This window comes from Fundulus heteroclitus, unplaced genomic scaffold (genome assembly GCF_011125445.2).
Source record: "Fundulus heteroclitus isolate FHET01 unplaced genomic scaffold, MU-UCD_Fhet_4.1 scaffold_192, whole genome shotgun sequence".
Lineage (NCBI taxonomy): Eukaryota > Metazoa > Chordata > Actinopteri > Cyprinodontiformes > Fundulidae > Fundulus > Fundulus heteroclitus.
In genome coordinates this window covers 22,542-45,294 of record NW_023396604.1, presented here as the reverse complement: position 1 = coordinate 45,294, position 22,753 = coordinate 22,542, and the positions used below count along the sequence as shown (strand labels likewise).

The window sequence follows — 22,753 nt, the reverse complement described above, 5'->3', positions numbered from 1 at the left end:
GCCCCAACAAACAACGTTTGTTTTGTGAGAATTTGTAATAAAGGTAAAATCCCTCAGAAATGTCCTTCTGTTGCTGCTCTGTTGAGAACATCATGTGTGTTGCCTCTGTGTGTGCTTGAGCAGCAGCACAGAGAACAGAATCATGAAGAGTTCCTGGGATCTATGGCTGTCCTCTCTGAAAGAACTGCATTGCTTTCCCTCAGAAAAGCTACAAACATTGCAAATGATCATTAAAACCCAAATCATGAGCTGTTCCATCTGCTGCCATCAGGCAAGAGATGTGGCCAGGGAGGCACTTTGTTGCGACAACAAAATTATCTATTCTTTTTTTCATCATATTTTTCTTAGTTGATGAAAAAGTCATCAAAACACCAGAGAAATCTCTTTCCATTTCCATATGATAAATTGAACAGTGCCCAGAGATATCTTCAAGGCTTTGGACGTTGTTTTAGAAGCTAAACCTGCTTTAAAAGTTTCCACAACTTCCTTCCAGACCTGCCTGTTGCAATTTTTTCATTGTTCTCTAACAAACACTGGAGGCTTTAGAGGACAGCTGCATTTACACAAAGAAGTAATTCATCTGTTTACACTTATACAGAGGTGTATTTAGTGGTTTGTGGTCTTCTGAAGGAGAAACGGTTTCAATAGATTTTATTTAGGGGTATTAGAGTAAAGGGGGCTAAATAAAAAGCTATAACATGTTCAGGTTTGTAATTGGAAGAATTTTCTAAATCATATATCATCTTTCCCTCCACATCAGACTTTAATCATCATGGTTCAACTTTATAATTTCAATTCAATTTTATTTATATAGCGCCAATTCATATAACATGTCATCTCGAGGCACTTTACAAAGTCAAATTCAATCATATTATACAAATTGGGTCAGATTATACATATAAATTAGCATTTAAAACCGCAGTGTTACTCATGCTTACGCTGATGACACAGAACTATACACGTGTATATTGTGGCATGCCGTCTGCTAGATCTGGACATGGTTTATGCTGCATGGGTCCAGAGAATGGCCAGAGATGTTGCCACATATCCCAGCTACCTGGACAATGCACTGTTTGAGCCACTTCCATCAGAAACACTTCAGAAACAATAAATCAAAAACTTAATTGACTCAGAAACAGCTTCTTTCCAAAAGCTGTAAGGGCTATGATATCCATCAGGCAGATGAATGTTTTTCTTGACATAACCCTCTCCATTTATTTAGGCTTGGGACCAACACAAGGAGCACAAAAGACTGAATTCCTGTGGCTGGATTATTATGTCTGTTTTTTTTTATAAATATAGAAGGACTAAATGGAAAAGACAAAGAAAGTGTCAGAGGTTGGTGGGGAATAACCTGGACAGGTCTCCAGTCAACCAGACTGGGGATAAACAACCATGCAGGCACAAGGTCACTTCCTGTGATCAATTTACAGAGACCAATGAACCTAAAAGGCACATTTTATGGACTGTGGGAGGAAGTGGGAGAACCCGGAGAGAACCCACGCATGCACGGAGAGAACGTCCAAACTCCATGCAGCCAGATCTGTTGCTGCGAGGCAGCAGTGCTAACAACTGCTCCACCGTGCAGCCCCACTCCACTCACCAGGGGAAAACTAGTTACCCTGGTAGGGAGCCACAACTTTTTCATTTACAAGAAACTTTTGGGCCGAGGAATGCTGGACATTTTGCAATGGTTGACATTTTCAAAAGGGGGTTAAGGTAAGGGATTAAAAGTTAGAAAGCTAGAAAGTATTTTAGTCAGGTTGATGGTTTGGTAGGAGGAGCTTTCATGAGGTTCAGCAGTGATCAGTTTTCAGACTGAGATGGAGCCTTTTTAGACATTTTAAAGAACTTGGTGATTTTTCTCCTGAAAGATTTCTTTTTGGCTTTGCTTTCTTGTAATTTGTCCATCTCCTTTTGCAGGTTTTTCAGTTTCTCTATCAGGTTCAGTGTTGAAGTTTTTCTCTTCACCTCCGCCTCTGTCAGAAGCTCCTTTGTTGTTGCAACCATCTCTAGAAGGCAGGACTTCTCTGTTTGCCACTCCTGCCTTTCATCATGCAGAACCTCCAGAACGTCTTTCCTAGCTGCTTCCACATTTCTAACAGCTTTCTGCTGCTCTGTCAGAAGACTGGACTTTTCCTGGGCCCAGAGCCGTCTTTGCTTCTCCACGTCTTGCTCCATCTTGACCAAAGCAGCCTTTATATCACAGCTTTCCTTCACTTGCTCAGCCAAGCAGCTCTCAGCCTCCTTTGTTCTGATCTTCTCAGCAACCAGAGCAATTTCCAGTTGAACGACTTTTCTTGCAGCATCTTGATGACTTTGGTTGTTTTTCTGCTGCTCCAAACACAGAGCAGCTATCTCCTGTTCTGCCTCAGCTTTCTGTGACTCTAACTGCTTCACCAGCTGCTCCAGCTCATCTCTTTCTTGTTCTTTGGTCAGAAGATGGGATTTTTCCTGCTCCCACTGCCGCCGCTGGTCCTCCAAAGTTCTCTCCATCAGGACCAGAGCAGCCTGGAGGTTAGATGTCTCCTCTTTTTGCTGGGCTAAGCAGTCCTCGGCCTCTTTTGCTCTCTTTTTCTCTTCAGTCAGGTCTTCCTTCAACTGTTCGGCCCTTTTGATGGCATCTTGACTCTCCTTGTTCTTCCTGATCAGCTGGTTATACAGAGCAGCAACCTGATCTTCATGCTTAACTGTCTGCTCCTGCAGCTGATATTTAAGCTGTTCCACCTCAGATGTTTCTTGGTGATTGGTCAGAAGACGGAGTTTTTCCTGCTCCCACTGCCGTCTTTGTTCCTCCAAATTGCTCTCCACTTTGACCAGAGCAGCTTGTAATTTAGAGATTTCCTCCATCTGCTTGGCCGAACAGATCTCAAGCTCTCTTGTTTTGTTCTTTTCTGCGATCAGAGATACTTTCAGCTGATCGGCCCTTCTGATGGCATCTCGACGGTCTTTGTTTGTCTTAATCCGCTCATCATACAGAACAGCAACGTCGTCTTCATGCTCAGTTTGCTGCTTTTCTACAATCTGAGTCAACCTCATCACTTCGTCTCTTAAAGCCTTTTTCTCCCGGTCGTCCTCATGTTGGTGGACCGGTGCAGCTTTAACTCCTGCAGCTAATTGTCTAAAGGAGATCTCAGCTTCCTGGACCTTTTTCCTTTCGGTAGTTAGCTCAGACTCAAGCTGCCTAGCCTTCTCGGCGGCATGTTGGTGCACTTCCTCCATTTTACGAAGCTCAGAGGCGAGACTCTTCAAGTTTTCTGATAATGCAGCGTTTTCTTGTTGAAGAGCTGAGATCTTCTGGTCTTTGGAGCCTAAGGCGGCATGAAACTCCACCTCTGACATCATGACAACAGCTCTGGTGTTTTCTTCAACGGCTGTCTCCCTTTGAAGAAGCTTTAAAATTGGATGTTTTCTTGCGTCTCCAGGCTTTGGGGGAGACGCTGGCCTCTGATCAGGGGCCGAGGCAGGCTGCGGGGGGGTCACCGCAGGCTTTGAAGCACAAACTTCACTCCAAGAGCGTCTGACGGGAACGCTTGGAGCGCTTTGCTGCTGGTCAGGGTCTTTGACAAGCTCAGCAGAAGACTGATTTCCAGGAGTCTTTGCTGTTACCAGACCAAATGTAACTTTCCTGCTATTCTCTGCTTTAGATCTGGTCCACATGTTGGCGCTTCCACCTGATTGGTTTAGAAAGTAAATAAAGGTTCGTTTTCGGCTCACTCTTCAGAAGAGGAAAATCTTCTAAAGTGTGCAGAACTTAACTCACCTGATTTGCTGTCGTTGAAGGAGGAGCTGATAAATTTCAGCGTTTCTTTCCGACGGCAGCTATTCTCCACAGATAAAAGTCTGCTGACAGACTCTGTAGTTAAACCACTTGTTGGTTGGTTTTCAACACAAAGCTTCTTTAAGAGATGACTGGACTGATTTCTTTTCGCTCTTTGAAAAACTGGGTTTTTCTCAACACGCAAGAGAGTGACTCAAGAGATGCATTCACTACAAGGGTTCTAATGGAATGGAATTATATGATGAAGTCTATGAAGTCAAAGGCGGTGATGATGTCACAAAGTTACAGAAGCAATGATGTCATAGAACGGAGGGTCAGGTCATGTTTCCTGGCAACAACATAAGTCCCGCCCACATCAGCTAAAGGCAGGCTGTGGATGTTAAATAAATAAATATTGCTGTCAGAGAATCAGAAAACAGCTTTTAACACATCAATCAGTGACATAGCCAGAAATTGCTTTTCGGTCAGGCTTAATAAAAAATGGTTGGGCCAATAATAATAGTTGAAAGTAAGTTTATTTGTAAGTGTCATGTTTGTAAGTTCACTATAGAGAAGACACAGGCTGAGGGGAAGGAGAGAAGAGAAATATTGATATAGGAAATACTGCTTTTAGGTCGCATCCCCATATTCTATAAGTGTAGGCTCTGTGCTTCACTGCGCTTCACATTTCTACCCAGCCTAGATGGCTATCAGCAAACATTAGGCTATAGGGGAACTGATTGTCAGGTTCCAGCATACTTTATGTTCAATAATACCAGGTTGAGGCGGTGAGGGGAGCAGAAACAATTCTTTTGAGTTTTGCACTGTGTGTGAGGGATAAACATTGTGGGGGAAATGCATAAAACCAGACTGTAAAGTTTTCTTTTTAAAGAGGAAGGAAAAGGAATGAGGGGTCTGTGCTGAAGCTCCCAATGTTACAAGACCTTAAAAATGTCCCTTAAAGTACGCGCCGATTTTACCGTGTGGCTAAATTGAGTAAGTGCACCTGAATTAAAGCGTAAAGGTAACGCAGCAGCCCCACAGCTCTCCTACCCCAGAAAAGATTTCAGCGCTCTCCTGTTTCTCAGTGCCCCCTAAGAGGAAAGTCCTGTTGGACGCACATCATGACAATATCCAGCACCACCTTCACATGCTGAGCTTTCCCAACAAATGTGATGTTTCCAATATCTCCTTGCATTCAGCTTATTACAGTCCCTCAGCTCTAAGGCAAATGGCTTTCTCTGTGCCGACGGTTTACTGAGAGCCGGAACATGAAGCTCGCTGTTTTCATGTTCCTGTTTTCATGTTTGGGAAATTCAGATTTATTTTGATTCATTTTATTTCATTATAATTTATTTGTGATAACTTTAAGTGACACTCCTAGAAACAGTAAACTGGGTGGCTAGGCCCATCCATAGCCACACCCCTACCACCAATATTAAACATTTCAGCCAACACACATTGTTAATGTAAATGTTATATTCTGTTTATTTGCACTTTGACTTGAAAATAAAACAGTTTAAATCCTAAGAAAAACATATTCCAACAGCCCTGATGTCTAAAACCAGAAAATATGAACTCTACTCTGGTGGATTCTGTTATGCATCGATAAAAGTAGAAGACCTCAAAACCTTAAGAGACTATTCTTTCCACTCCATATTCAGTTTTTACTGATTTTTTTTTTTTTTAAATCCTCCTAACCCTTCTTGAAAGTGAACATATGCAGAGGTGGGTAGTAACTAGTTACATTTACTCAGTTACATGTACTTCAGTAACTTTTTGGACAAATGAGTAACTTCAGTGAATATAGAACAGGCTTGTTTTAATCAAAAAGGGACCAAAGACACACCTACAGTTTATAGTGAGACTTCTCGTTTGAACACAAGCTTTGTTGTTTTACTGTTATTTTCTATCTGCTGTGATCATTGAGTCACGTGAACATAGTTGTAGTCCGTAGCCTGTAGCAATTGTAGTCCTAACACACAAGGGATACCGTCTTCCTCCAGGGCCAAAGCTGCTCCACTTGGAGGTAATTCTTTCACAGAGCACCAGTGGGACTGGGTGATGGTGCTGTGGAAGTCATGAATGTTTATTTAAAATTAACTAAATGAGCTAGCATTCAACATGCCTGTTTCATCATTTTCTCCATTTCTACCGGTGTGGATTTCAGTCTTGTTGTGCAAGTGAGAGACTGGACTACAGGGGAAATCTATAAATCAGGATAACTGCTTTTTACACATTTTATATCAGACTTAAATAAAAAAAAAAAATACATCTTAAAACAGGATGGTGAATAGTGTTTAATTTTAAAATGTGACAGCTCAACAGATCTTTCAGTTATGACGCCTTCCTTCAAATGAAAGTTATAAACTTACCATCACCATGTCATGTCATTCCTGTTGAGGATTTAGACAAAACCTGAAAAAGTTTAAGACAATATTGACAGAAGGAAGGAAGCTCTTGAGCAAACCAGGGGGGGGGGGGGGGGGTGGGTTCAGGTGGTTTACTTGGAGCTGGTGTACCTGGTGACGGCCTTGGTGCCCTCGGACACGGCGTGCTTGGCCAGCTCACCGGGCAGCAGGAGGCGCACGGCCGTCTGGATCTCCCTGGAGGTGATGGTGGAGCGCTTGTTGTAGTGAGCCAGGCGAGACGCCTCGGAGGCGATGCGCTGGAAGATGTCGTTGACCAAGGAGTTCATGATGCTCATGGCCTTGGAGGAGATGCCCGTGTCGGGGTGCACCTGCTTGAGCACCTTGTAGACGTAGATGGCGTAGCTCTCCTTCTATGGCAAGCCGTTTTAACATAAATTCGGTTTTACCGCCCTTACATTCGAGATGTCTCAAATTGTTTTATGACTAGACAATTTAGCAATTTAAGATATCTCTAATTGTATTTTGACTAGTCAAAATACCTATTCCAGATATCTCTAATTACATTCTGACTAGTCGAAATGACATCAGATTTTCCATTGAGTTGTATGGAGACGTCAATTCAAGATATCTCGAATGAATTACTGACTATCTGAAATACCCATTTCAGATATCTACAATTAAATTACGACTAGTCAAAATTACAATTCAAGATATCTCAAATTGAGTTTTGACTAGTCATAATTCTAATTAAAGATATCTCAAATGCCACCATAATTCAAGATATCTTAAATGTATTTTTGGATAGGCGAAATGCAGTTTTGACTAGTAAAAACTATGGCAAGCCGTTTTAACATAAATTCGGTTTTACCGCCCTTACGTTCGAGATATCTCAAATTGTTTTATGACTAGACGTTTTAGCAATTTAAGATATCTCTAATTGTATTTTGACTAGTCAAAATACCTATTCGAGATATCTCTAATTACATTCTGACTAGTCGAAATGACATCAGATTTTCCATTGAGTTGTATGGAGACGTCAATTCAAGATATCTCGAATGAATTACTGACTATCTGAAATACCCATTTCAGATATCTACAATTAAATTACGACTAGTCAAAATTACAATTCAAGATATCTTAAATTAAGTTTTGACTAGTCATAATTCTAATTAAAGATATCTCAAATGCCACCATAATTCAAGATATCTTAAATGTATTTTTGGATAGGCGAAATGTAGTTTTGACTAGTAAAAACTACATTTAAGATATCTTGAATTGTAATTTTGACTAGTCGTAATTACAATTCAAGATATCTTAAATTGTAATTTTGACTAGTCAAAATTCCTTTTAAGATATCTCTAAATGAATTAGAGATATCTTGAATTATTCAGCTTTTCCATTTAAGATATCTTAAATTGACATTCTGACTAGTCAAAATGACGTAACGGATATCTTGAATTACGAAACGGCTTGCCATATGTCATCACACAGGAACCGGAGGCGTGCGCTTTTGTTTTCAGAGAAGCTAAAGGAGGGTGCTGTAATGCTTTGTGCCGTCTCGCATGTGAAAATCAAGAGCTAGCTGGCTTTACCATAATTCCCAAGAGGCAGATGCTTTACCACAGTATAAAAACTGCATCTGGTTATTAACAGAACTGGTCCGGGCTGAGGAATATTCCTTATTTCCAGCTTGGACATGAGTCGACAGTAGCGCTTTCAGCTAGCCGTTTTTCAGTGCATTGTGTGCGTCGGCAGCAAGTAAATCCGAAATTCTTTGCAAATTTCTTAAGCATTCTTCAAGTATACTATTTTCGCCCTCTCTGCATATCCCATACTTAAAAAGCTCTTTCTATATTGTGGCATTTTCTTACAATTTTGTCGAAAACAGCCAGCGCCATTGAATGTTCAGGCAGCTTTGGGCAGCTTACAGCCAATAAGGGGCTTACACGCAATGTCTTATTTCAGATATCTTAAATTGTAATTCTGACTAGTCGTAATTACGTTCGAGATATCTTAAATTACATCTACGGATGTGTGACGCTTTCAATGACGAATCCGGTGACGTAATTTGAGATATCTTGAAAGGAATTTTGACTAGTCAAAATGTAATTGAAGATATCTTGAATTATTATTCTTCCTAGTCAGAATGTAAATAAAGATATCTTAAATTACCATTCCGGATAGTCAAAATGTAGTTTTGTCTAGTCAAAATGCATTTTAAGATATCTGGAATGTAATTACGGATAGTCAGACGAAACCGAATTTATGTTAAAACGGCTTGCCATAAAAAACTACATTTAAGATATCTTGAATTGTAATTTTGACTAGTCGTAATTACAATTCAAGATATCTTAAATTGTAATTTTGACTAGTCAAAATTCCTTTTAAGATATCTCTAAATGAATTAGAGATATCTTGAATTATTCAGCTTTTCCATTTAAGATATCTTAAATTGACATTCTGACTAGTCAAAATGACGTAACGGATATCTTGAATTACGAAACGGCTTGACATATACGTCACGTAGCATTTTGGCGGCATTCTAGCCTTAGGCTACTTGATTGTGCTAGTCAGTGGTCCACAATGTCAGGTCAGTCCAGCTCAAATGCTCGTGTTTTTAACACAATATTCAGCGCTGCAACTCGTGCTCGACATGAATTAAGAAATACGGATAATTTATTCACTGCAACAAGAAGACTTTTTCGACGTCAAGTACAGAGAACTCAAGGTAAGTGGATGTTCAGATGTCAGTTGATATAACTAGCTTTTCAGGCTACGTTAGCTTTGTGCTAGTGGAATAATAAAATTCTACAACTCTCACGCATTGACTACGGTACGGAGCCTAGGGGACATGGGGATTTTTTTTATTATTTTTTTGCGTTAACTCGCAATACTTTTGCGTTCCCTTGCTAAAACCTTTGCGTTTACTTGCATTTTAGTTTCTGAAAAGTGTATGCCTGCTGAGATCCCCTGTCGCGGGAGCGCGCCTCGCTCTGTACAACTGAATATCAAGGAGGAAAACAACAACGGATTCAAATTTGACCAACGCAGTTACTTGTTCTTAAAATGGTGATACCAAAACGTTTTAATATACCCCTTGTGGGAAGAAACTGTGGTTATTTCGCAGAGTAATTTACAAAATTACGGGTGTTATGAACAGCATTAAATCCAATGATTTTATCCGAGGTATGGCTGATTTATTAGTTGTTGTCTCTTGTCATTCACACACAATAAACCGTGAGAGCCGACGTGAGTTTTGAAACTGCAAAGCTTTGTCTTAAGCGGACGATCAGACGTGCATCAACACAGCACCGCGTTCACAGACCAGTGAGATGCTTTCGCTAGCGTCAGAAAGCTATGGTGCATTCAGGAGCATGGGACATTTCAAATTTACAAGGAAAGAGACTTAAAACGGAACAGAGCTTAACTCATTCAGAAACAGTGTGGGCTTTCTTACAACACTGAATGCTCTATAATTGTATTTCTGTTATTTTTTGATTATGCACATCTGCCATTATACACTGGAGTGCTAATTTTGCCGAAAAACTGAAGTCACTGGCCGTCATCTTGCTAGGGCTGGGCGATAATTCAATAACAATATATATCGATCGATAGACGTGTGGCGCGATAGGAAAAAATAGGGTCGATAAAACGTTGATATAGAAAAAGTTTTCCTTCCTTTGAGCCTATCACATTAGTTGATGCTACAGTCACTACTTCCTCTCGACCAATCGTAATCGCGGACCCAGGCACGCGGTCACAAAGCGCCGCCCTCTCAAACCACAACACAGAGCACGTGAATATGTCGCAGCAAGGAGCAGCGGGGGAAACGGTCCCAAAACGGGGTTTTACTTGTTCACCAGTCGGACAGAAATAAACCAGTGATTTGTAAAACTTGCAAGGAACCGGTAAAAACAAAGTCTGGTAACGTAACCACCTTGTTTCATCACGTAAGCCGCTCACACCGCTCGCGAGCTATGCAGCCCCGCGCAACACCGCGGACATGCTGCTGTTGTCTGCAGTTACAAAAAAACCTGGCTTCAAACAATTACTCGCCACTCTGTGAGGTATAAAGTCCGCGATATAAAGTTCCGGGACGCAAGTTTTTCTCTAACAGCGCTCCCTAAATTGTGCAACGAGTGCCGTGAATCAGTGCAAAATGAGCTGCAGTCTGCGTCCTTACACGCCACAACCTCGGACCTGCGTCAGCCTCTCAATTATGAAACCTGAGAAGTAACTAGTGTACTATAGATTTCTGGCTGTGTGATGTATTAACATCCACAACTACTAGGAAATTAGGTGCTGAAATATTTGTGTGTGTATATATATATGTGTGTGTGTGTATATGTATATGTGTGTGTGTGTATATGTATATGTGTGTGTGTGTGTGTGTATATGTGTATGTGTGTGTGTGTGTATATGTATATATATGTGTGTGTGTGTGTATATGTGTATATATATATGTGTGTGTATGTATATATGTGTATATATATATGTGTGTGTATGTATATATGTGTATATATATATATATGTGTGTGTATGTATATATATATGTGTGTGTGTGTGTGTATATATGTATATATATATGTGTGTATGTATATATATTTATGTATGTATGTATATATATATATATAAATGCAAAATATTTCAGCACATGACTTTCTCAGTACTTGATAGTTTTAGAACATAACATAAAAGTATATGGCATTTGACATTTTAAAAGTTTTAAGCCCCCCCCAAACATGAAAAAATCCTTGTTATTCGATGCTGTAGCGCACATATTCCCTAGTTACTGGAGGAAAATAGGGAGTACCAATATGGTGGCTGGTGGCTTCAAAGCGACTTATTCTAACAGCGGGCTAGTAGCACTCTAGTGTATAATATAGCTCAGTGGCTGTGCTGTGTAGATGCACGTTTGATCTTCCGCTTTCTTGATTACGTCATTACCAAAAAACACACAACACAAATACTGTGGTTCACTTTGGCAATGTTGACAATTGCACAATTTTCATAATCTACATGAGAAGCTGTGGTGGGCGTTCCTTATTGAAACTTATGAAAGGTGGCAACCCCAGTTAGCACACTCAATGTTATAGAATATCATTTAGCATCTATGGTGGATCAATGGTGTGATTCTGTTGGGTTCATTGCAGGCTCGGTTGGGAGGCTGCCAAGCCCTACATGGAAGACAAATATTTTCTTGCTTCCTGGCCCTAATATTGACGTTCTCCCTTCTCCCTCGGATGTACAAAGACTGAAGAGACATGGATTAGGTGAGCATATGTTTTCAAATAATACATTATTTCATACAACCGCATAATGTGACAGAAGGAGTTACTTTTGCTTTTAACATCTCTATTTTGGTTGTAATTCACCACTTCCTGATAATTTGACTCTTTCACCAGAGTCATCTAGCGGGCTGATCAGTTTAAACTTAATTGTTGTTCTTTGTTATTGTGTTTAACATTGTTTTGTCACCATTGATTATTCAGGCAACCCTGTGCATGAGGGGACAGAAACCAGGAGCTCTAAAATTAACCTGAATTGGAGCTTGTCTGAACTGAACAACTTTGTGTGTCAAAGCTACCCACAAATCAGCCTAAATCTGGTTGGCTTTGAACTGGCAAGAGCTGGAAAAGGACGAAAGGTAAAAAAATTACAAGTGAATTCTGTGAGGGAGCTGAAGGAAAAGGTTGGCAAAAGCAGACTCTACATTCTACCACGAGCAGATGTGTCACAGGTATGATTGTTTTGCACACAAAAATAGTTTTATGTTGTATGGTATAGGGCTGGACGATGTAGAAAAAAAAGTTTATCGATTAAAAAAAAATGCATATTGATCGATATCGATAATTATTGAAAATATTTAAAACCATATTTTATGTGCTGCTCTGCCTGGACATTTATGATATAGCTAAATGATTTCATTTTAATAAAGAACACTCTGAAAATTCTGTTATGGTTAAAAAAAGTTGGAATTCTAAGAAAAATAACTTAAGAGACCTGAGTTATGTTATTAAATAAAGACTTTATTATTAAAAAAAGACCAAAATAAATATACCAAATAAATAAATAAAATAGCCTATTTAGGTGGGAATAGTACTCTAGTTACTTTCATAATTGAGAGGCTGACGCAGGTCCGAGGTTGTGGCGTGTAAGGACGCAGACTGCAGCTCATTTTGCACTGATTCACGGCACTCGTTGCACAATTTAGGGAGCGCTGTTAGAGAAAAACTTGCGTCCCAGAACTTTATATCGCGGACTTTATACCTCGCAGAGTGGCGAGTAATTGTTTGAAGCCAGGGTTTTTAACTGCAGACAACAGCAGCATGTCTGCGGTGTTGCGCATGGCTGCTGAGCGGCTTACGTGATGAAACAAGGTGGTTACGTTACCAGACTTTGTTTTTATCGGTTCCTTGCAAGTTTTACAAATCACTGATTTATTTCTGTCAGGCTGGCGAACTAGTAAAACCCCGTTTTGGGACCGTTTCCTCCGCCGATCCTTGCTGCGACATATTCCCGTGCTCTGTGTTGTGGTTTGAGAGGGCGGGGCTTTGTGACGGCGTGCCTGGGTCCGCGATTACGATTGGTCGAGAGGAAGTAGTGACTGTAGTATCAACTAATATGATAGGCTGAAAGGAAGGAAAGAAAACTTTTTCTATCAAACTTTTATCAACCCTTTTTTTCCTATCGCGCCACACGTCTATCGATCAATATATATTGTTATTGAATTATCGCCCAGCCCTAGTATGGTATATCCACAGTAAAGTCTTCCACCATAATTTGAAATGTCTTGGCCATGTCTAGGAAACCTACTCAACCTCAGCAATGTCCAGGACTTTGTTTCCAGAACCCTCAATTGTACCAGAAGTACAGAATATCTCTCCAGAGGCTGAGAGTACCAACAGACAACATTTGGGGGAAGAGCAGGTCATTAATTTCAAGAACAATATATGCATTTTAGCTTTGGATCTTATTTCTGTTGTTGACTTTAACAATCTCTGTGCTGTATTCACAATAGACACTTCTAGATTGGCAATCTCTGCGGTCCCAGCAAGACAAAGAGTATGAAGAGTCTTTGCTAGCAGACCAAGAAAAAGTGACTTACCTTTTTGTTATCATCATTTGTTGTTGCTGCTGTTGTTGTTGTTGCTACTCACAATTTTTTTTTCTACCAGGAAAGGAGAAGACAGTGTTACAAGGCCTGGGAGGAAAGACGCATAAAAGTAAGAACTATTAAATTTTTTGGATGATAGTTGTTTATGGATTCCCAAAAGGCTTTAGTGCTCTTGTTTTAGGCAATTGAAGAACGCCAGCAACGACTGGCGGTACATGAAGAACCATCAAGTGGGCTGCTTTTGAAGTTCAAATATCCGAATGGATTTATCACAAAGAGAACTTTCAATGTGTCTGACCCAATCCAGGTAATGTTAAGTCCAAATCTCATACAATGTTGTCTGTGTTTTTTTTTTGTTTTTTTTTTCTCCAAAATGTTTCAATATGCCGCAACTATACTTTTGACTGAATCCCAGAAACAAGAGCATATAACACCAGCAGTGTTTCCCGCAGCACTATCTTGGCGAGGCGGTCGCCTCGTCAAACTCGAGCCATCGATGCACACGCCCGCCGCCGACTCCCCACCCACCCACCCCCCTCCGCCAGTCATCCGCGCAAAACTTGTTCCGGCCGACAACTCACCGCCTCGCCTAAGCAAATTCCTGCGGGAAACACTGACCAGTATCATCTTCTCTGCATTGGTTACCAGATTGTTATCGGATTAATTTCAAGTCTTTCATTGGTTTTTAAAACTTTACATGGCCTAGCTACAGCTTATCTTCAAGACCTTCTTCACGACCATTCCAGTGCTAGAACACCTCGGTCAAATAATAAATTGCTCTTACATATTCCTTGGACCAGACTGAGTGACAGCGAATAGGAGTAGCATTCGCTGTCACTACTCCTAATCTTTGGAACAACCTACCTTTAAACATAAATAAAATTGACATTGACATGATTAGGTTTTTGTTTTATTTTGCTTAGGAAAGGTGTCCAGTTCAGGCGAAAGAAGTGCTGGAACAGTCACTGTCTTCTGTCCTAAGTCATCAGACATCGCTTTCTGACCAAGCACTGAGATCTTTGTCAGCCCAGTCACCACTGGCCCCAACATCTCCTCAAGTGCTGTCGACCATGCCCAACTCCTCAGAAACATCAACTTGGTTCTCCTCCTGGGCACCTGTGTCCCAGCCTTCCACTCAAGTACAACTCATTTTGCTGTCTTCTGAAGTTTCTTTGGTTGCAACCTCAAGGCTGCCCCTCTCCCCACACTCTACCCTGACTCCACAGGTGATTATCATTGAGGACCAGGCACCAGCTTCTCCATTAACTGAGCAACCTATAATTCTTCTGGAAGACCAAGAAGAGTCACCTGAGTCTCCTCAACATCCACCAGAGTTGCCTTTGGATGAGTGAGTCAAAACTGCATATTCTGGCAGTGTCTTTTGTAATTAATTTTGACAGTTGCAAACAATTGTTTACTCCAACAATACACAATAAAATATATTTTCTTTTTACAGAACAGATCTTCAGACTATATTAACAAAACTATACAGCAAGGTTGATATGACTTTCTGTCCTACAAGCAACCAAATAAATGTGTGCAGGGACAGGATTTTAGAATGTAGCCTGCATGCCTTCAGAAGACGCCGTTTTGATCCAGCAGCAAAACTGGATGTTGTTTTTGTGGATGAAGAGGACAACGCTGAAGGGGCAGTTGATGAAGGTGGTCCCACACGAGAGTATCTAAGACTGTTAATGAGGGCCATTCATCAATCGAATATCTTTGAGGGGCATGACAATGACCGCCATCTAGCTTTGGACACTAGTGGTCAGTATTCTTTCTCCCTCCCCCCCCTCCCCTCCCTCCTCTCAATTGGTAAGGATGGAAAATTGTCAAATAACATTTTTTTTTCTTTAGCGCTGGAGTTAAAAATGTACAACTGTATCGGAAAAATGATATCAGTCTGTTTGGTGCATGGAGGCATTGGACCACATTTCTTCTCTCAGAGGCTGTATGACCACATTTGTGGCACATTGTCTAAACCTACCCTGGTTGAGGAAGTTGTTAACCATTCATTCAGACAGCAGTTGATCAAAGTAAGTATCAATTTTAAGAATTTTGGATATTGATCATAAGATTAAATTCAGTTTCACATAATTTTTTTTCTTTTTAGATTCAGGATGCAAACACAGTCGTGGAAGCAAACGAGGCCATCATGCTGGCTGCAGATACCCTGAGCATTGTTGGAGCATTAAGGCGTGTAACTACGCTGGAAGAGAGGGACTCCCTTGTGCAATCTGCTGCAGACTTCTTTGTAAATGGCAGAGTGTGCACTGCATTGCAACAGTAAGCAAGATCCTATTTTTTTCTATTAGAAATCTTGGCGTATTCTAAAAGTAAGACCGTATTCTCATTTCTTAAAGGTTTGTGGAAGGTTTGGAGACTCTTAATGTGCTAGACGAAATTCAGAAAAACCCTGCTGTCTTTCATGAATTATTTGTCTGTGAGGAGAAACCACTCTTGGCACGGGACCTGTACACACTTTTCCAAGTGTGTTTTTCTGTGCAAGGCAGCAATAAAAGGAGGATAGAAAATCAAACCATATGCTACTGGAGAGACTGGTTGGTGGATATTGAAGGTACATTTATTGTGATACTGTAAGCACAATCGGTATCAATTACATTTTGTGACTGATTCATTACCACTGTCCAAAAAGAAGTAATCATAGTTTGAGTATAGAGGCAGACTTTTTAAACGGCTAGTGACAGGACCAAAAAGCAGTTAAATTACTAGAAAAGTCTCCTTACTGGAAAGTCAAAATCAATCAGATTATACAGATTGATCAAAAATTTCCTATATAAAGGAACCAGTTGATTGCATCAAAGTCCAGACAAGCAGCATTCACTCCTGGAGAAGCGTAGAGATACACTGGGTGCGATTTGCAGCGGGGGATGGGGGGGGATTTACCCCCCCCATCCCCTCTGTTTGTGACGTCCCCCCCTCTGGTCATTCATGTTTTATCCCTGGGGGATAAAACATGATCCCCCCCCCCCTCCTCTGGTCTGAATTTAAAAATGTATATAAATTAGGGCTGTCAGTTTTAACGCGTAAGACCACAATGGCAAAAAAAATTTTTTGTCATCGTTAATCGCGCGTCAAAACACACACACCGTTCCCTAATGTTTTTTTCCCCGCCGCACTCTCCGCTGTAGCAAAACAGACTCGCGCTCACTGTTGCGCAGACTGTTCATTTCATGCGACTTTGGGCTTGTTTTTTTCCTAAAGGCGCTTGCAAATTTCATAAGTCACGGGTTGCATTTTTTTTGGTCACGTTTCTGAAAGTGAAATCGTTTATTTGGGCTCTAAAATAAGTGACGAAACAGCGGTTATTAAGAGACCTGCCTGCACTGCCCACACTTTGTATTCAGCTGAAATATCCCTCCGCCATAGGAGCCGACGGTAGTAAAGGCAGACAGAGCAACTCTGCACGTATTTTCTGCAGTTTACGGTGCAATAACCGGTGATAACTGCTGAAAGTAGATTACATGGTGCAGATCACCATTTTATCACACATTGGTTCTGAAGATGAGTTTTTAACATGCTGATAACATTGCAGAAACCCAACCCATAAACCGTACTTTAATGCTTATTAATTAGTTTTCTCTGTATTTGACAAACTAAGGCTGAATCACGTTGCCAAACGAAGGACCTGGAGTTACTAAACAGTCTCATTCAGGGTATTAAGCTCCTGCCCAGTAAGACTGGAATGACCTGGAAATTTAAAACCTTTTTCCAGGCTTAAACTGTATGAATATGGATATAAACAGCAAGCAAAAATATTATTGTTGGTGTGAAAGCTAAGAATTAGATGTGTGAGACAGAGTGTGAAAAAACGAACAATAAAACGTATGACTTTATTGAAATGTAAAATTTTTATTAATGCCTAATACCATGTCTATCTTTGTTTAAGAGGCAAAAAAATATATCGGCATGATATTTATTTACAAATTTATTTACACATTGTGTAAACATCAGGGCGTCATAATTAGTCATTTAGCCATTATAGTCCAGAGTTTAACATTTGGCACCAGGATGTTTTCATTCCAATTCTCAAAAGTGCTTGAAAAATAACAAAATAAAAATATTTTTTGTACAAGCATGTATTTTATTAGTGTCATTTATTGCAAAATTGCACATTAAAATGCCCAAACAGGCTATTACACTTTCAGAAATAAAAGGATAAAACATGCAATTAATTTGCAATTAATCTCGAGTTAACTATCGACATTACGTGATTAATCGATTCAAATTAAAATTTTTAATCGTTTGACAGCCCTAATATAAATACATGTCTTGTGTCCTTTACGTTCGTTAATTGAATTTTTTGAATTTTTGTTGTCTGTTTTTAAAGAGTATTATTTCTGCTCAAAGGGATTAAAGTAAACTAATACCCACTTCCGAGTCCAGACAGTAGATGGCGCAAGTTTAAAAACAATAGTCTAACCTACTGGATCTAGCTATTTACCTGAAAGAGCAGCTGCTAGCTAACCAAGTAATGAATGAGAACGTGTGGCAGCATGAACGTCAACAAAGTATTTTTTCATATTTCGGTCTGAAAAATCAACAGAAAGGGTCAAACAGCCATGGTAATGTTACAGGATGAACTTTGGTGGATGATGAATATTTGCAGGCAGCGTCACAAGACAAGAAGCAGCAGCAGCCAATTTCTCCACCCTCCCGCCCAGGACAGGTTGCATGCTGTCTCCAGCCAGACAGCATGCAGGCCACATAACCTTGTCGTTATGTTCATTTATAAAACATTTGAAATTATCCCCCCCCCCCCCCCTGCTTTTTTTTTTTGCAAATCGCACACTGGAGCCACAGGGAGAGTCGTCTGCATTGTCCATGGCTTTGCTGCAATCCCTCATACTAAGCAAGCTTGGAGCGTCAGCGGAAAGAAAACCTCCCCATTAACGGAAAGGAAAACCTCCAGCAGAACCGGGCTCAGTATGAACGGTCATCTGACAAAAAGCACAGAAGCACACATTGATCTAGTAATCTGTTCTACATTAGATGGTAGTAGCGGGTGAGCCGTCTTCTCTGGATGATGTCACAGTTAACAGAACGTCAGACCAGGTGTACCTACTATAAAGAAAAAGAGAGAGAACAGAAAGTTAAAGCAGAAATGACAACAGTCATTTCAATGCAAAACTGGAGAACTTTAGAACTCAGTAGAGAGCGAGAAATAGGCCCTGATGTCCTCCAGCAGCCTAAGCCTATAGCAGCATAACTATAGAGGTAGCTCAGGATAACATTAGCCACTTTAAATTGTCTGACTTTTAGCAGTGAAAATATATTGGGTAATTTTTTTGCATAAATGCATACTTTTACATACTATTTACAATGATCATGCTTTGTCATGGTTCGTCTTTAAAATGTTTAAGTTATTGATTTATATTTACTAACAAGAAATGCATTGTCATCACCAATGACAATGCATTTCTTATTGACACACAGTGTCCTTATAACTTGACTGTGTGTCCTTCAACATTTTGTCTTTCAGAAGGAGAATGCAGTCCCATTACCCTTGAAATGATACTGGAGTTCGCTTCTGGAGCATCCAAGGTACCTCCACTGGGCTTTCCCCATCGTCCACAAATTGAATTCCTCCATGAGGCTAACAAAGTCTTCCCAGAAGCAAATACTTGCCTTATAGTACTCCGCCTTCCTGTACACCCAGACTATGAGTCTTTCACAAAGTACATGACAGATGGGGTGCTGCAGGCACCTACCTTTGGTGTTGCATAATCAGCAGTTCTTTAAAAAAAGAGTTGGAATGTTTTGAAAAGTTAAGTGTTTTAAAGCAAATTATAATATGGTTAATGTAATGGCCAAACTTGGAAAATATTGAACTGTAAATACAATATTTTTTTTTTGTTGCTGTTGCAAAGAATAGATGTCTTATTTAACACGTTTTTAAAAACAAAATCAAATTCTAAAGAAGCTCCAAGGGTCAAAAAGATGCATTTGAAATGGGGGTTGGGAGATACTATTTATTTCTACATGAACATTTTCCAAAGTAGAATTTTTTTATTGTTCTTTCCCTCTCCAGAATGTATATTTAATTTGTCATGTCTTTAAACACCTTAACATTTTATAATTAAATTTGTAAGGAAACGTACTCAAGTCAATTCCGAGTTTTATTTGTAGTAATTGTATCTTTAGAACAATGCATTTGATCAAATGTTCTTGATGTTTGTCACTCCTCAAACATAGTGACATGTACTTAAATCAATAAAGCATTTGCAATTTCTGCACAACAGGCCTGGTATTTCTCCTTCAGATCTGAAATATGATTGACTGCAAGATTAACTGATTGAGGTGGCTGCTGACTGAGCCTGGTTTGGGGTGGTTCTACAACTACACTAGGAACCTCTTCAGCATCAGTAGTTGGTAGTGGCCTAAGGCCATGCTGTTGCAGAAGTTCTTCAAGAGTTTCTGGTGTGTTGGAATTTTCACCAAACACGTTGTTAGTTGCTGTGCTGTTGGCTCCCATGTTTGCCAACATCCGTTCAGTCCAGATTTGTGTTGGTGTTTTATTGTTTTCGGTACGCAAGGAATGGTGGTTCCATGCCTCTCTGAATTGCTCTAGTCGGCTTTGAATCTCAGGAAGAAAAACTGTGTGAAGAGAAAGTTTGTGCACGTCGTTGCTAGGATCCAAGAGAGCTGAATCTTCAAGATTATAAAACGTGCTATAAAATGGTTCCAGAACATGTAAAAACACATCCCTCCAAAGACGCTCAATTCTCTGATTATGGATGGATTCCCCAGTTAGATGACTCCGACGTTCAATGCCCTGAAGGAGGTTCATCACCAGTGCCACTTGCACATTCTCGCCACCATGATCTGACCTCACTCTTGAAGGTAAGCCATAGAGGCCTGTTGCCTTGAGAAAATGAAATAGCACTGTTGAGGCGCGATTGTCTGTGCTACAGTTCAAGTAAGTAATTAAGCGAGAACATCCATCGATGCCACCATGGACCACAAAGCCCCACCTAAATGGAAATACAAAAAATGTATCAGTAATGTATGCAAATGAAATGTGTATAGTGAATTTAGTTCTAGGACATCTACTCTGAAAAACATCCTTGATATTTTCAGATACCTTATGAGACGCATGTTGCCATCAATATGCCATAAACTGTTGGGATATGGCACATGATAGACACGTCGAGACACTGCACTGCTCCACCTCCTTGCAGTTGCCATTGGGTTGATTCGAGCCATCATGTCACGGACCTTACGCCGTGGAACCACTAGTCCTTGTGCATGCAACAAGCCTCGCATCATCTGGTTCAAGGAAGGACATGTGGTCTTACTATTTCGAACCACCACAAAATTTAACATTATGAAAGTAATCTTTTACAAATTATAGGTTTCAGATTTCACATCTGGTCATAAAATAAATATTTTTTTTATCATGATTTGTAACACTTAACATTTAACAATAAAATAATTAATATCCTGCACCACCACTGTTAAACATATTACTTGTTCAGAAACTGTATTTAGATTACATACCTCAGTCCCAGAATTTGGATACAGGGATTGAAGTTGTCTGATGTTAGTTTCAAGGTCTTCATCAGTCACTGCAGCCAACCTTCCCCTGATTGGTACACCAAGTGCCTTGGACTTCTTATAAAGAAATGATGTTGAGCATCCAAAGATGTTTGCCATCCTCTTGACTGTGTGTCCTTGGGCCAAAAGAAAGTCGATCTGATCTCTTGTAATATGAATAGCTGGTCTACCTCGACCACCTAAAATAGAATCATATTCAAATGCCTCAGCGTAATGTTTACTTTATGCATCTGTTTTTCTCTGTCTGTCTATATCTGTCTAGAGGTGTCCCTGTGTCTCCTAAGGGTGAAACTATGCATTTCACACAATGTATACATTTATTTTAATATACATATTTTTCTGTTGCAAATGCATAAACACAAAGCTTTAAACTTTTATAGACGCTGGAAAGCAACTTAAAGTGTGAATCAGACATGAACCGGAGGTGCGCTTTTATTTTCAGAGGAGCTAAAGGAGGGTGCTGTAATGCCTTTTGCCGTCTAGCATGTCAAAATCAAGAGCTAGCTGACTTTACCATAATTTCCGAAGAAGCAGATAGCTTTACCACAGTATAAAAACTACATCTGGTTATTACCTGAACTGGCCCGGGCTGCGGAATATTCATTATTTCCAGCTTGGACATCGGTCGATAGTAGCACTTTCAGCTCCTCTAAACCGTTTTTCAGTGCGTTGTGAGTGTCCGCCGAAAGTAAATCAGAAATTCTTTGCAAATTTCTTAGGCATTCTTCAATAACACGTTTTTCGCGCTCTCCGCACATCCCATAATGAAAAGCTCTTTCAATATTGTGGCATTTTCTCACAATTTTGTCCAAAACTGCCAGCGCCATTGAATCTTTAAGCAATTGTTTGGACAGCTTACAGCCAATAAGGGGCTTACACGCAATGTCTTATTTCAGATATCTCGAACGTAATTCTGACTAGTCATAATTACGTTCGAGATATCTTAAATTACAATTACGGATGTGTGACGCTTTCAATGACGAATCCGGTGACGTAATTTGAGATATCTTGAAAGGAATTCTGACTAGTCAAAATGTAATTGAAGATATCTTGAATTATTATTCTTCCTAGTCAGAATGTAAATAAAGATATCTTAAATTACCATTTCGGATAGTCAAAATGTAGTTTTGTCTAGTCAAAATGCAATTTAAGATATCTGGAATGTAATTACAGATAGTCAGACCAAACCGAATTTATGTTAAAACGGTTTGCCATACTCCTTCCTGGTCTTCCTCTTCTTCTTGCCTCCTTTGGCGGCCGTCTTGGTGACGGCTTTCTTGGAGCCCTTCTTGGGCGCAGACTTGGCCGCTTCAGGCATCTTCTCTCTCTGTGTGTGAAACAAGAGCGAGCAGCGAGCTGCTGGCCAGCGGAGACAGCTGTGATACACGCCGCGTGGAATAAATGTCACTGTGCCGTCCCCTGCCTCTGATTGGCTGAGCCGTCCCCTGCCTCTGATTGGCTGAGCCGTCCCCTGCCTCTGATTGGCTGAGCCGCTGAGCGGAAAAGGCGGACTTTGGCTTTGAAAATGTCGGCGCGCGCTTTGTTGACCGACGGAGACGTTAGATTGTTGCAGATGAAACTGCAGCGACAGACACAGCAACAAAGTTTGCTTTCACACGTGATTTAGTTGCTCATTTGTCTGAGACACATGTGGTGTCCGCAGTGTCACCCAGTGCTGAATGTGCCAACTAGTCACTACAATGTACTTTGCTCACGTTCTCCATAACTTGGAGATAAAACACTCAACTTTCTCTCACACAATTTAATCTGTCAGAAATGAAGAGACAATTTTACCTTGCAGGGATTAAACTGTGGAAAAGGAGGTAAACTTCCAGTGTCATTGATTTATGCATGTATGAGTCAACCTTAAAGTTCCGTAATGTGTTTTATTAAAAGTGTTATTCTGTTAAATATTAGCTAATATTT

The 22,753-nt window shown here is 40.3% G+C and overlaps 3 protein-coding genes and 1 long non-coding RNA gene across 4 annotated transcripts; 2 read left to right on the top strand and 2 right to left on the bottom strand.

Moving 5' to 3' along the window:
- Positions 1 to 1,739: 1,739 nt before the first annotated feature.
- Positions 1,740 to 3,830, bottom strand: LOC118558980 (cingulin-like protein 1). The gene is made up of 2 exons (XM_036129602.1): positions 3,204 to 3,830; positions 1,740 to 3,080 (listed from the first exon to the last, which is right to left on the bottom strand). Exons 1-2 carry the CDS (start codon positions 3,658 to 3,660, stop codon positions 1,807 to 1,809), a joined length of 1,731 nt encoding a protein of 576 aa, XP_035985495.1. The 5' UTR covers positions 3,661 to 3,830; the 3' UTR covers positions 1,740 to 1,806.
- Positions 3,831 to 6,263: 2,433 nt separating this feature from the next.
- On the bottom strand, positions 6,264 to 22,596 carry LOC105924941 (histone H2B 1/2). Its single transcript, XM_036129606.1, has 2 exons — positions 22,047 to 22,596; positions 6,264 to 6,539 (listed from the first exon to the last, which is right to left on the bottom strand). The coding sequence occupies exons 1-2, from the start codon at positions 22,143 to 22,145 to the stop codon at positions 6,264 to 6,266; spliced, it is 375 nt and encodes a 124-aa protein (XP_035985499.1). The 5' UTR covers positions 22,146 to 22,596.
- On the top strand, positions 11,424 to 13,554 carry LOC118558985. The gene is made up of 5 exons (XR_004928581.1): positions 11,424 to 11,872; positions 12,940 to 13,062; positions 13,154 to 13,231; positions 13,311 to 13,358; positions 13,431 to 13,554. It is a non-coding gene; the product is annotated as an uncharacterized LOC118558985 (long non-coding RNA).
- Positions 14,578 to 19,353, top strand: LOC118558981 (G2/M phase-specific E3 ubiquitin-protein ligase-like). Its single transcript, XM_036129603.1, has 6 exons — positions 14,578 to 14,597; positions 14,706 to 15,016; positions 15,107 to 15,285; positions 15,363 to 15,535; positions 15,613 to 15,827; positions 18,753 to 19,353. Exons 2-6 carry the CDS (start codon positions 14,752 to 14,754, stop codon positions 18,995 to 18,997), a joined length of 1,077 nt encoding a protein of 358 aa, XP_035985496.1. The 5' UTR covers positions 14,578 to 14,597; positions 14,706 to 14,751; the 3' UTR covers positions 18,998 to 19,353.
- Positions 22,597 to 22,753: the final 157 nt, after the last annotated feature.

Coding starts and splice junctions, on each gene's coding strand:
- LOC118558981 (XM_036129603.1), top strand. CDS start 14,752: ATGACTTTCTGTCCTACAAGCAACCAAATAAATGTGTGCAGGGACAGG. Junction 15,286..15,362: donor TCAGACAGCAGTTGATCAAA/GTAAGTATCAAT, acceptor TTTTCTTTTTAG/ATTCAGGATGCAAACACAGT. Junction 15,536..15,612: donor GTGTGCACTGCATTGCAACA/GTAAGCAAGATC, acceptor CATTTCTTAAAG/GTTTGTGGAAGGTTTGGAGA.
- LOC105924941 (XM_036129606.1), bottom strand. CDS start 22,145: ATGCCTGAAGCGGCCAAGTCTGCGCCCAAGAAGGGCTCCAAGAAAGCC. Junction 6,540..22,046: donor AGAAGAGGAAGACCAGGAAG/GAGTATGGCAAA, acceptor TTGCCATAGAAG/GAGAGCTACGCCATCTACGT.
- LOC118558980 (XM_036129602.1), bottom strand. CDS start 3,660: ATGTGGACCAGATCTAAAGCAGAGAATAGCAGGAAAGTTACATTTGGT. Junction 3,081..3,203: donor AATGGAGGAAGTGCACCAAC/ATGCCGCCGAGA, acceptor CGGTCCACCAAC/ATGAGGACGACCGGGAGAAA.